The sequence below is a fragment of the Chiloscyllium plagiosum genome, unplaced genomic scaffold (genome assembly GCF_037043375.1).
Source record: "Chiloscyllium plagiosum isolate Xiang-an unplaced genomic scaffold, Cpla_swu_hap1 HiC_scaffold_23, whole genome shotgun sequence".
Taxonomy (NCBI): domain Eukaryota; kingdom Metazoa; phylum Chordata; class Chondrichthyes; order Orectolobiformes; family Hemiscylliidae; genus Chiloscyllium; species Chiloscyllium plagiosum.
This window is the reverse complement of record NW_028270161.1, coordinates 48,356,670-48,370,663: the sequence shown is the minus strand read 5'-3', so window position 1 is coordinate 48,370,663 and position 13,994 is coordinate 48,356,670. Positions and strand designations below refer to the sequence as shown.

Sequence of the window (13,994 nt, the reverse complement as noted above, 5' to 3'; positions counted from 1 at the left end):
TGCAGAAGTATGAAACAAATCTATCAGTTACTGAATTTCCTTGGCAGCTTTTAAAATTTTGCTGTACAAAAAAAGCAGACGTATTGCAGAACAGAAAATTCATAGCTTCCAAATAGAACAAAATACCTCAAGCCTCTTATAATTTGGGTTTGATTGAAAAAGAGTAATTGCACATCCTTCAGACTCTGGTGTACTGTAAGGCTTTCAGTTTGGACAGTGCTCAAATTCTGTCTTACTGTGTCATAAATATCATTTTAATGGTTGTTAAAAAAAAGCATAAACAATGAACTGGACAGGGTAAAGAACATTCTTCACCATTTCAGGAATGCCTCATTCACCACAGGAACGCATCCAGTCTTTATTGCCTCTTTGTTATTTTGTTCTGCTGCCTTTTGGCCTCCTCCCAATGGGACCTGTGTAATAGATTCCCCCAAGTATTGAGAAGGTTTCCAAGCTCCCCTAGTCACTTTCAGTTGGGATCCAGAGTTGGACACTACAGTTGCTTAATGAGTTTTAGGAGAGATAAATCCTCTTCCTAAGTGCTGAGTTATTTTATTTTCCTTTCTTTAGTGTATTGCTTTGCTGTGAGCTCAGTGGGGAATCATTCCCCATTGGAAGAGGAAAGAAAGGTGTGTGTTTATATTGCTTTGATTTAGAATAGGACTCTCCAAACCTAGGTTCGGGACGTCAAGTGGGATGATGACTAGTCTCCAGCTTCATGACCCTTGTGGAGCTAACATGGCCCGCTCTCTCAGATCTCCCTTCCACATTCTCTCTTTCCAAGGTCCTCCCTTCTCCTCTTCCCTCCAACTCTAAAAGTTGATCCTCCCCTCCACCACTGTTCTGACTGAGGGATTGTGACAATCTTCAGGGAGGGGATCACAGTGGGAAATTGTTTGGGAAGCATTGCTTGAGGATGTTTGAAATGGTTTAACAGTTAACTGATTAACTTTGGAATATAGTCACTGTCATAAACAATGGTTGCTGATTTTCACACAGCAATGCCCCACAAATAGCAATGTGATAATGACCAGACAGCACAGAACAGTACAGCACAGGCCCTTGGTGCTGTGCAAAACATGACTCCATATTAAACTAATGTCTTCTGCCTACCCACAGTTCATGTCCCTCCATTCCTTGCTTATTCATGTGCTTATTTAAAACCGTCTGTCAATAACTTGGGCGAGATCCTGTCAGGCCCTGAGAACTTATCCACCTTAATGTTGTTCAAGACATCCAACACCGTTTCTTCCTTGACCTCAAAATGCCCTAGAGACTTGTTCATTCATGTGGTTGAAGGTTAATATTTGCCAGGACGCTAAGACAGTGTACTCTTTTTATTGTAATAGTGGGACATTAGGTTTTGGGAATAATCCGATGAGATTTCCTGTTTTGAGTATGATGTCTCCTCCTCTCCAAATCTCTGTTATGCTAACATTCCTTTGTTCCGCAAAGGCCAGAAAACAACAAAAATACCAGGGATTCTCAGTTGGGCCTGTGGGTGGTTTTCTTTATAGCACTCATGAGATATCCACAAACTAGTGTTTGTTTTATGTTGAAAAGCAATGTTTGTTATAATTGGAAACATTTGTCCTTTCCCTTCCCAATTAATGCATACCCAGTTTGGAGTTGGGCAATAACCTGGCTCTCGTTGAGTAATTGGGGTCATCAAAAATAAAGGGAGCATAGATTTTCAAATCAGGACTAGGTCATTTACAATTGAAGTCATAGAATGAAGTCCAGTGGAAGTCTTAAAACGCACTGCTTTGAAACACCTTGTATGCTGGACCAGTGAAATAACTGCACAGAGGCTGATATCCTGTCACCAAGTTACTCTTTATTCACTTGTGCACGCACTACACTGGCTATGTACGGTCAGCCAGCTTGGAGTCAGTCTCCTCAACTGAGGAGATTCTAAATCCCCATTTATATATTTTTTTCTTAATCCCCATTTATATTGGTTGGCCAGAGCTTCCTGCTTGGCCTCGGTAACAATCCTAATCAAGGGCTTTGTAGTCAACAAGATTCACCTGGTAGGAGAAAGTGAGGACTGCATATCCTGGAGATCAGAGCTGAAAATGTATTGCTGGAAAAGCGCAGCAGGTCAGGCAGCATTCAAGGAACAGGAGAATCGACGTTTCGGGCATGAGCTCGAAGATGGGCTGAAGAAGGGCTTTCCTGAAGAAGGACTCATGCCCGATACATCAATTCTCCTGCTCCTTTGATGCTGCCTGACCTGCTGCGAAGATCCCCTGGTTCCAATCACTACAGCCAGACTGCCCATTACTTCAGAATTTGGAGATGTTTCTGACCACAGGTCTTCACCGTTGCTGGGGCTGCAAATTTCCATTTCTGTGCCATTGTCCAACTTCACCTCTATCCCCATTCATATTTTACTGCTATCCTTATTCATGTCTTCATTATCTCAGACTTGATCAATGTGTCCCACATATGCTAATCTTCATAAATGTGAGGGCATTCAAAACTCTGCTATCCTAATTCTTACTCACACAAGTCCCTCCTGTTCATCTGTCACAACTGTGAACAACAAAGGAGCCAATGTTTATTGGGGTTAGGTAGAAATTTAGAGTCAGGCCACGATCAGATTGACTATGCTCTTGTTGCATTAGTTGCTGGAGCAAATGGCCTATTCGTGCTCTGAAGTCACATGTTTTTATTCCATTTTGGGGTGGGGAGAGAAGGAGGTTTGTTGGCCCCTGTTACGATCGCTACTCCCAGTCTGCATCCATCTCCTTTATAATTGGCCGAACCTGATAGTTTTTGTCATTCATTAAACTTGGGTGTTTCAGGGAAATCCTAGCTATTACATATGTTACATGTAGAAGTGAGGTATCTGATAACATGATAAAGTAGTATCTCGCAAATTAACTGCAGAGTAAATTCTGTTATTATCAATGCATACTTGAGAGACTGGGTTAATCATCATTCTCATGTTTCACCGTTTCTTACACAGCCTTGTTAGGGTTCCATCTGCAGTTTAAATTGGTTATAAGGCCTGTTTTAAATTGGTTACATGGGAAGATATTAAGGCTTCCCTCCTCTATTGTGGTACCGTTGTAGCCTGAGTAATGAAAAGAAAGCTAAGATTATATCACTGTCTGCCACAAGCATTCACCAGGGTCATACGGTCATCATGTTGTCTTAGGGTCAAATGCATTTGAAGAAAAACCATGGAGCTATGTAGATCAACAACTCATCTTACAGTTTCTGAGCTTCTATACAATATTTTCTGTTCTCATGCTTTTCTTACAGCATTTGTTGCCCATCCCTAATTGACTTTAAATGTCATGTCATGCTAGGCCATTTCAGCAGATAGTTAAGAGTCAGCCATATTGTTCTGGGTCTGGAGTCATATGTAGGCCAGACCAGGCATGGATGGCACACCTCCTTCCCTGATGGTCGTTAGTGAACCAGATGGATTTTTACCTCCATTGATGGCAGTTTCATGGCGCCATTACTGAGATTAGCTTTATATTCCAGATTTATAAATTAAACTGAAATTCTGCCAGCTCCCATGGTGGAATTTGAACCCAAGTCCTTGAGGATTAGCCTGGGCTTCTGGATGTCTAGCCCAGTTACATTACCATTATGCCACCCCCTCCACATTGCAGTGATAACCATTGCATTGAAGGGAATTCTTGATGAAATCCCAGTGCTAGCACAAAATCATATTTCATATATAACTAACTGACTACAGTCACTGCTTATTGCTACAGTTGCCATTTTCTCAGTGGACGGTTCATTCAATTTTGGGAACTTAAAGAAGCGAATAGGACAATGTGCAAGTGTACAACTAAAGGAACATTAAAGACAGAGTAACTCTTGCTTAGCAAGTTTTGAGAAGATTTGTAGCTCAGGTTGAGGTTCTGGATGTAGGTTTGCTCGTTGAGCTGGAAGGTTCATTTCCAGATGTTTTGTCACCCTACTAGGCAACATCTTCAGTGGGCCTCAGACGAAGCACTGCTGATATGTCTTGCTTTCTATTTATATGTTTGGGTTTCTTTGAGTTGGTGATGTCATTTCCTGTGATGAGGTCACTTCCTGCTCCTTTTATCAAGGGGTGGTAGATGGGGTCTAACTCGATGTGTTTGTTAACAGAGTTCCGGTTGGAATGCCTTGCTTCTAGGAATTCTCGTGCATGTCTTTGTTTGGCTTGTCCTAGGATGGATGTGTTGTCCCAGTCGAAGTGGTGTCCTTCCTTATCCATATGTGAGGATATTGGTGAGACAGGGTCTTGTCTTTTTGTGGCTAGTTGGTGTTCATGAGTCTGTGCTCACCAATTTCTCAGCAACAAACCCAAACATGCGGACAAAACACGTCCAGAAACCCTAGCCACTCTTCCCTGCATCAAAGACATCTCAGAAATGACTGCCAGACTACTCAGACCCCTTGGTGTCATGGTAGCTCACAAACCCATGAACACACTAAAACAGCAGCTAATGAACTTGAAAGACCCTATACAGGCAATAAGCAAAACTAATCTCATTTATAAAATACCATGCAAGGACTGTAACAAACACTACATTGGACAAACAGGCAGAAAACTAGCCACCAGGATACATGAACACCAACTAGCCACAAAAAGACACGACCCTCTCTCACTAACATCCTCACATACAGATGAGGAAGGACACCACTTCTACTATGACAACACATCCATCCTAGAACAAGCCAAAGACACGCGCAAGAATTCCTAGAAGCATGGCATCCCAACTGGAACTCTATCAACAAACACATCGAGTTAGACCCCATCTACCACCCACTGAGAAAAAGAACAGGAAGTGACCTCACCACAGGAAATGACATCACCAACCCCAAGAAACCCAAACATATAAATAGAAAGCAGGACTTATCAGCAGTGCTTCGCCTGAGGCCCACTGAAGATGTTGCCTAGTAGATGACAAAGCGTCTGGAAATGAACCTTCCAGCTCAGCGCACAAACCTACATGCATAACTCTTGCTTTGATGCTACTTGTGCAGGTTAACTAGATATCATAAAAGGCAGAAGTGTCACTTTATGTAGGTTTGGGTCTGATTATGAATTAGTTTGTGTTTCTCTAAGTAATCTCATAGATGTCCTCAATCAGTATGTAATGCGATGTTGTTTTTCAGGAGGATGCCATTCAGAGAGAAAGTCACATGCGTTGGGCAGAGGGTTTTGTCTTGGTTTATGACATCACTGACAGAGTTAGCTTTGAGGAAGTGATTTCACTGAAGAACTTCCTGGATGAAATCAAAAAGCCAAAAAACGTGACGCTGATCCTTGTGGGTAACAAAGCTGATCTGGACCACTCCAGGCAGGTCAGCACTGAGGAAGGGGAGAAAATGGCTACTGAAATGGCCTGTGCTTTTTACGAGTGTTCAGCCTGTACTGGAGAGGGCAACATCAACGAAGCTTTCTATGAACTGTGCAGAGAGGTGAGGCGGCGTAAAATGATCCAAGGCAAGACCAGACGGAGAAGCTCCACCACCCATGTCAAGCAAGCCATCAACAAAATGCTGACCAAAATCAGTAGCTAAATATTTGTGAAGGAGGAGGGGTGGAGAAATAATTAGAAACTGAAAACAACAACAAAAAAGTTGAATTATATCATACAAAATAGGAAATAAACAGTTAAGGATGTTAGCTTTCCAACTCCATGTAGCTTCAGATCTGTTTTTTGGACAAACCTCAGTCTCTCAGAAACTATTGATGTCCTATAGCATTAGGTACCACAATTAAGAGTGTGAATCAGGCTGATAACTCTCACTGTGCAAACGTATATGAGACTAATTTTTAAATCCTTCCATGCCCAAATACTTAATTAATTTTAGGTTGAAATGGGTCAAAGTGTGTAAGAATAAGGGCTTCAGGGTTTTAACTCTTCAAGTGGTGTTCTAATTTTTAAGTTTCAGAAAAGAATCCATTCCATTTGAAGTCAATGTTTGAGCAGGTAAAATAAATAGGATATTGGACTGCAGCTAATAACCTGAATTGTCAGGGAAGTAAGATCTTCAGAGCCCTAACTGGTTAAGGTAATGAACAGTCCCAGAATCACTTGGGCTAAGTTAGCTGATCTCACTTTGGTACAAAGTAGACCCTCTGTAGTTGACCTCAGCACCCCCTGTGTTAAGGTGGAGAAAGGATAAGCTTTGGCTCCCAATGGCCATCTTGCAGTTGATGCTGCAAGTACTCATATTTGCACATGCAAAACACAGACTTGGATTTGCCTGTGAAAACCCCCTTCATTACAAACCGACTGCCACCAACTAGAGAGGTGGGTAACATTATGGAGAGGCACTACCTCCCATGGAACAGTACCTTCATTCTCCTTGCAAGGAGTTTAAACCATCAGAGCGGGGTATGACTCAACAACAAAAAAAGTAAGCGTGCATTGTTACCACTATTTGTTTGAAAATATGATAGATGTCTAAATTGTATATATATATATAAATACATATATCTAAATAAATATGCTGTTTTAAAATATCCAAGTTAAATTGGATCTATTTGAAAACTATGCAGTTGGAACCCATTGTACCGCTGACCATTTATCATTGAGATTGTTCATAGATACAATCAATGCTGTGCTTGGAAAAGCTGTCGGTCCCTTTCATTTAGGTTGTGTTTTTAATATTAAACCCAAGGTTGGCTATCTCCTGTTGGTTGTTTCCACAGCACTTTGTACAATCTATAGTAGGTTGTCATTTTTGGGGACTGTAAATGGTTAATTAATGTTGTGATTTGTTAAGCTATTAATTAAATTCATTAGATCTGTAAATCAGTTACTAAAATATCAAACAGCCTTTTGAAGTTTGGAGAGGTTTGTGTGTTCTGTATAAGTTTGCAATTGTAGATTTTCTCCCATGAAAAGTAAATAAGTGCTTTTTCTTTTTTAAATTAATGATCTCATGATTTATCTTGTAATTCATTTTTTAAAAGGACCAACTTAGTTCTATATATAAAATGCAAGAATAATTCTCTTGTTAAATGCCAGAAAATACAAAATGAATGCATTCAAATTTGAGAGATATTTTTGTTAAACCCTGAAATATTTAAGATGTTTTGTTAAGGGACTGATTTATTTGCCTGTAGGTAACTCCTTCATCTATACAATTAACCAATGATTTTCAGAGTATGCTGAATGTTGGAAAAACCGAGCAAATGTACTGAAGAGGTCTCCTCATATAATTGCTGTCACTTTGCTGTTGTAACTTGCTTTTCCATGTAAAATAAATCCTGAAATATTTGTTATTCTTTGAAATGTTTGATTAACTGCATCAGTGTACATCAGTGCACTCACATTTCTGCATCCTGATTTGTCTCAACTTGACAGGTATGTACTGGCATTGATAGGAGAGGAGGCGATTACACTGCAGGGTTGTGATACAGCAAGATGAGGGCATTTATTCATGGTCTTTCACATCTCTATCAGTGACACTTCACAGCTGTGCTTTTTTTTTTTAAAAATGCTGTGGATGTGCACAAAAGTCCTTTTTCATTATGCTAGAGATAGTGGTAGCTGAGTTTCCCTTCTGCTGCCAGTGATAGTAATTTCCGTCCATGGCACAGCCGATAATATAATCAAATTCAGGCAATATAGATCTTTGATTTGAACCTTATCATTTCTGTGGCAAACTACATGGACTCTATTAACTCTGATTCAATCCCAAGATCACTTATTAGTCATGATGTGGAGGAGCTGGTGTTGGACTGGGGTAGACAAAGTTAAAAATCACGCAATACCAAAGTCCAGGTTTATTTGGAAGCACTGGCTTTTGGAGTGCTGCTCCTTCATCAGGTAATTGTGGAGCAGGACCATAAGACACAGAATTTATAGCGAAGGATTACAGTGTCATACACGGTACATTGGTGAGATCAAGCAGACACTACGGCAATGGATGAATGGATACCACGCAACAATCGCCAGACAGGAGTGTTCCCACCCACTGGGGGAACGCTTCAGCGGTCAGGGATATTCGGCCTCAGATCTTCGGGTGACCATCCTCCAAGGCAGATTTTGGGATGCGCAACAATGCAGAGTGGCCGAGCAGACGACGATAGCCAAGTTCAGCGCACCCGCCCCCACATTCTCACCCATATGTACACCCTCTGAGGCTTAAACTCCATCACATTCAGATACACACTTTACCAAACATGTACACATGCAAACACTCTCACATACTCTCACTCTCTCATGCACGTGCACACACCTAAGTCTATTGGGTGAATTTGCATTTGCAGAATAATATTTGCAGATACATTCTGTTTTGCTTAAAAAGTGCACACAATCTGCAGGCAGTCAATCCATGTAATATTTTATAAATTCCACTTTAGAAGTAGAACCTGTCTAACTCTAGACAGGGATACAGACAGACTCTAACCTAACACATATAATGCATTGTCTGAGCTGAGATGTCACCTTTATTTTAAATAAAACCTTAAGTTATCTCGAGAATGCAACTTTAAAATAAGTTCTGGGATTTACATTTTATGAATCAAAACCTGCAACCCATTCTAAAAGATGAAAAGACAACAATCTCAGTTTGTTCAATATATCATTTCAGTTGCATTAGTCCCAGTGTAGTGCACTTTCCCCATAATCCTGCAATGTCTTTTCTTTCAGGGATTTATAGAATTTTTAAAAACTTCTTAAAAGTATTAGCAAATCCACACTTATCTTTTCAGGCAATACATTCCAGATTGTAATAACTCTCTGCTAAAAAAAGTTCTCATCTCACCTCTTTTTTTTCCTCAACCTCATCAATAACCTCATTTGAAGACAGTATTAAAACAGTTTTATTTGTAGGGAGTGGTAATTATCAAGTCAATTCTGTATAATAAAGGCTAAAAGCTTTACAGGGCTCTCGACCTTACACAGAACTTTCAGTGGGAAAGTTTTTGATAGGATACCTTGGCCTGAATTTCTGCTCCTTGGTTGAGTGTTTGAGCCGGGCCAACTTATGTTCCGGTATTGAATGTTCTCATTGCAGGGATGGTGGGGAGTGGTGCTGGTTAAAAAATCTAACAACAGATGGCATGGATAAAGCAGTTATCAGAGTAGGCATGAGGACTCAGAGGGAAGAGAGAACATCTGTACGGTCGAAGAGTAGATTAGAGTCGAAGCTAATGAGCAGGAAGATTTGAAGGTACAGTAACAATGGAGGGACAAATGTTCGTTATACTGCATATATCAAGAGTGAAGGGGATGTTGGTGGATCACTGGGGGAGTGTGGAAGATCACGTCAACTATAATTCCTCCAGCTGCTTCGAAGTCCATGTTTGTAGCAGCTGGAGAAACTGGAGGTGAATGTGTCAGCGTGTTGTCATCTCACCAATCAGTATGTGTGTTGAAACTTTATTGCTGGAACAGCACAGCAGGTCAGGCAGCATCCAGGGAACAGGAGATTCGACGTTTCGGGCACAGGCAGAAGGGCCTGTGCCCGAAACGTCGAATCTCCTGTTCCCTGGATGCTGCCTGACCTGCTGTGCTGTTCCAGCAATAAAGTTTCAACTTTGATCTCCAGCATCTGCAGACCTCACTTTCTCCTCCAATCAGTATGTGTGGACTTACACAACTTAGAGGAAACATTGGTGCACAGTGGTAGAGTGGGTTTCGAAATATAATGTATACCATTACTAAAATATCATCTTTGAAAAGCTGTCTGTCTTTACATGCATTGCTTTGAAGTAGGAAAATGGTAATTTTGGATGGGTGGAGTAAGTGGTCAACACCATCGATCTACTAAAGGTGTGTGCTGATAATCAAGAGTTAAATGGATGGGAGCCATGGTCAAGTCTCCTCACATCGCTTTGATCACTGTCTGAACTCAATAACATGGCTGCCTGACCCACAAGTCCCATTTAACTGAGATCCAGATTCAACGGAGATGCAACCAAGGATGGAGAAAGGAAGGATTTACCAAGGGACAGCCCCTGCTAATTGAAGGAAGAAGAGAGGGAGGTGACTGTGGTCCAACCTCTCATGATGGTCAGAGAGACAATACTAGGTCATTTAGGGAAGAGCATACGTTCAGAATGATTGCAAGGTGAGCAAAGGTCATACTGGAAAGATTAGTCCAAAAATCCCAAGACTTGAGGATAACGGTGGGACTCTTGGTGACGATAGATGATGCATGGTAGGTTGAGGGACAGAGGAAACTAAAAGGTCCTCAAGGACTGGTCATGGCTGACAAAGGGGTAGGTGGAAATTACCTAAGGGGAAGACAAGGATGTTGGACTGAGGTGGGAGGTACAATAATAACTAAGGAAAGGTGCACAATCATGGCTTCTGTGTTGGGGATTACAACTCAGTATCCAGATACGTGGCTGCACCAACACAAAGTGATATCAGTCAGTGATCCTCCAAGTTGGTAGTGATTGTGGATGGAAGAGGGATTGTGCCCAGTGCTACATAAAGGACTTCCCAATGGGCATACATGCTATGGAATGGAGCGAGGGCCCAAGAATTAGTTGACCCTATTGTTCCCTGCAATTTGTTCGCAGATCACCCCATGCAGACAAGATGACAGGTCAAATCAACCCTGTACTTCTGATAACTGTGGTGTAGCTGCAAAGGAGCTAGCATATAATGGCCAGGACCAGACAGACCAATGGCCAGAACAGCACCGGTGAGCAATGGTAGAAGGTTAAGGAGTGCTGGATGCTACCCAGTGCCAACATCCAGTGCAATATTGACCGATATATCACAATCATTGCAGCTCTCTGCAATTGTCAGAAAGGCAATGTTGGAGGAGGCTGAGCAAACTATGGCCTGGAGTCACTCATTTATGCCAACTCTTCCAGGAGGACCTGTTCCACATGGACTTAGAGACAATTCAATTTCAGTGGTGTTGAAAATCACAGCATTGAATTTCTATGCCTTTCCAGCAGTTCCATGGATGACGTATCACAGTCTGCCACTTGCAAATGTATTGGGGATGTTCGCAAATGCCCTGTTTAGCAGAGTGTATGCATTTGAGAGAGTTAGAGTAGACCCTAAGGGAGGGGTCTACAATGGGTCTACTGCCCATTGTAGCATTTGTCAGATGGGAGGGGCAATTAATGAGAGAGTCAACATTCCCTGGAATCAGTAAGGGATATGATGGCTGGAAATAGGCCTTCAGTTCCCTGTGCTAGCCAGGGAACTCTTGACTCCTCATTCCCCCTCACCCACCAGCCAGCTCTCCCCCACTAACTGAACAGAGGCATATTGGCGACAACGGGCTATACCTAGAAGGCTCATGACACCAGTGCAGAACCTGTAAGAGAGAGAGAATATCAAGGATTATAATATCTGCTGGTACCCTACACAACCTCATTCAGTGGGACTAGAGGAATTTAATGGAGGGGGAAAAGGAGGAGTCATCACCTCCTTGGTTGAGAAGGAAGGTAAGATTCTGTTGTGAATGGTGTGTCTGAAGTTGTGCCGGGATAATAGAAAAATGCAATGCCAGGCCTGAGACCACCTCATTGCCACCTACCTCCGTTGCAGGTTATCAATCTGTGGTGGCTTGTCTCCTGGGATTTTCTCATGGACATGGATATCTTTGTTTCATTCCATTGTGCTTTCCTTCTGATGGCTTCATCAATGTTGATATCTTCACCTTAACACTGCTGGTATTGTGATCCATTGTAGGTGCCAGTTTTGAAACTAACCCCACCCTGATGGGGCTACATGTGCTGCTAAGACAAAATTCCAGCATCAGAGCCCAGAGGGCCAAATCATTACCTAGATAGGAGACAGTGGCATAATGGGGATGTCCATAGGTTGGCAATTCGATACACCAGGCTAATGTTTTGGACCCATGGATTCATTTCCTACCATAGCAAATGGTGAAATTTGAATTCAATAAAATTTGGAATTAAAAGCTAGCCAAACGGCAACCATATAGCCATTGCTTCCCACGAATGTCCCTTTGGAAAGGAAATCTGTCATCCTTACCTCGTTTGAGCTACAAGTGACTCCAGGCCCACAGCAGTGTGGTTGAGTTAACTGGCCTCTGAACTAGCCAGTCACTTAACTCAAGGGCTACTCGGTATAGGAAACACCTAATGCCAGAGATGCCAACATACCACAAAAATAAAGCAAAACATAACACTTGTACATTCCTGCAATCTCAGGCACCTGGAAGGAAAAATGCTGCAGGCGTCTGGCATTGTAAGCAAGCTAGATTAGAATCACATACAGTGGAATTTGGCAGGGAATCACAGAGAGCTCACTGACACATTCTCCTAATGGAGGCAATGTCTTGCAAAGTACTCTGTCATATGGACATCAGCAATACATGCATTGGCATGGCTGCAAGCACTGCTCAGACAGCATCCTCAGGGGAGATGAGAATCAAGTGAACACCAGCCACTGGGTTGTCAGCTGCATTTTAAGTTCCTGACTTTACAAAATGCATGTTTCAAACCGACAGCTGTCGGTATTCTCAGAGATCCCAGTACTGATGATGATATTAATGACACAATAAGTGGAGTATCCATAAGTCCACATTGCCCAAAACTAACCTGGAATAAAATGCAAAACCCTTAAATCCATGCAATCATTGCAGAACTAGAAACACAATGAAAACACAGCATATAGGAACAAAGTGAAATTAAACATACATTTACAAGTTGCTCCAGAACTTGCCTCACCCTAGACAAGCTGTTACAACACTGGCATCTATCTGACAATGTGGAAAATTGCCCAAATGTGTCATATACACGGAAATCAAGACAAGTCCAAACCTGGTGATTCTTGATCATCAGTAAAATGATGGAAGGCGCCATCAACAGTGCTATCAAGCAGCATTGCTTCGAGGTTTGCTCAGTAATGCCCGGTTTAAAATCCACATGCAGGGATTCTTGTCCAACATTATCCAAATATATGACACAGTTCCTGACCTTATTACAGCTTTGGGCAAAGGAGCTGAATTCCAGGGTGAGGTAAGGTGAAAGCTCTTGACATTACACAACTAGAGTCAATAAGCATTAAGTGCAAAACTGTCCATTAGTTGGAGTCATGCCTGACACATAGGAAGATGGCTATGGTCAGTCATCTCAGTTTCAGGACATCTTTGCAGAAGTTCCTCAGGGCAGTGTCCTAGGCCCAACCATCTTCAGTTGCTTCATCAATGACCTTTCCTCCATCATATGTTCACAAGTGAAGATACTCGCCGATGATTGGACAATGTTCAGCACCATTTGTGATTCACCACATACTGAAGCAGTGCATGTGTAAATATAACAAGACCTGGAGAATATCCAGGTTTGGACTGACAAGTGACAAATGACATTCACGCCACACAAATGCCAGGCAAAGATCCCCTCCAACAATTGATAATCTAACCATTGGCCCTTGACATTCAAAGGCATTACGTCTCTGAAATGGTATGCTAGCTCACCAATGAGCCCCAGGTCCAAAATGTACAAGTCGTGCTTTGAATGGAAGATTTGATGAGGCAGCTGCACTCTAACATGCGTATCACAATTAAGTTAATTACAACATTCTCCTGGTACCACGTTTGGAGGTGGGGCTTTCAGTTTCCAGTGCCACTTTTGCGAGAATGGAGAGCCTAGCTATTTGTCAGACCTTTAATCACAAATTGTTGAAACACTCAGTGTGGTTGCCATCTATCTTGTAGAAGATGTAAATTTTTCATGTAATAACTGCATGTTATAAATGATAAATCTGAATCATTCCACATCGTTGCAGTTTAGCTGAGGAGGTTAGGTGCTGAGTGTGCCTTACATATTGTCTAATGGAATTTCCAAAAAGCCTTTTATAAAGTACTGACCAGCAGGTTGTTTAGCAAGATAGAACATTGTGGAATTAATAGGGAGTTACCGAAAAGCATAGAGTTGACTACATGGGGCAGAAGTTTATTATTGATGCCTGTGAGTTTGCTTCAAGCTTGTAACCTTGAAGGCGATATATAAAAAAAACACCATGCTTTTTGTATTGGGCTTGTCCCAACTACGAGATGTTTCAAAGCACTTTACAGCA

At 41.8% G+C, this 13,994-nt stretch overlaps 1 protein-coding gene across 2 annotated transcripts in view; it reads left to right on the top strand.

Annotated features, from left to right (window-relative positions):
* Positions 1–7,250, top strand: part of rerg (RAS-like, estrogen-regulated, growth inhibitor) — an 87,614-nt gene extending 80,364 nt beyond the window's left edge. For both annotated transcript variants that reach the window (XM_043713541.2, XM_043713543.2), the window contains exon 5: positions 5,134–7,250. In XM_043713541.2, coding sequence (XP_043569476.1) covers positions 5,134–5,541 — 408 coding nt within the window. In that variant the 3' untranslated portion in view covers positions 5,542–7,250. The remainder of the gene's footprint in view (positions 1–5,133) is intronic.
* Positions 7,251–13,994: the final 6,744 nt, after the last annotated feature.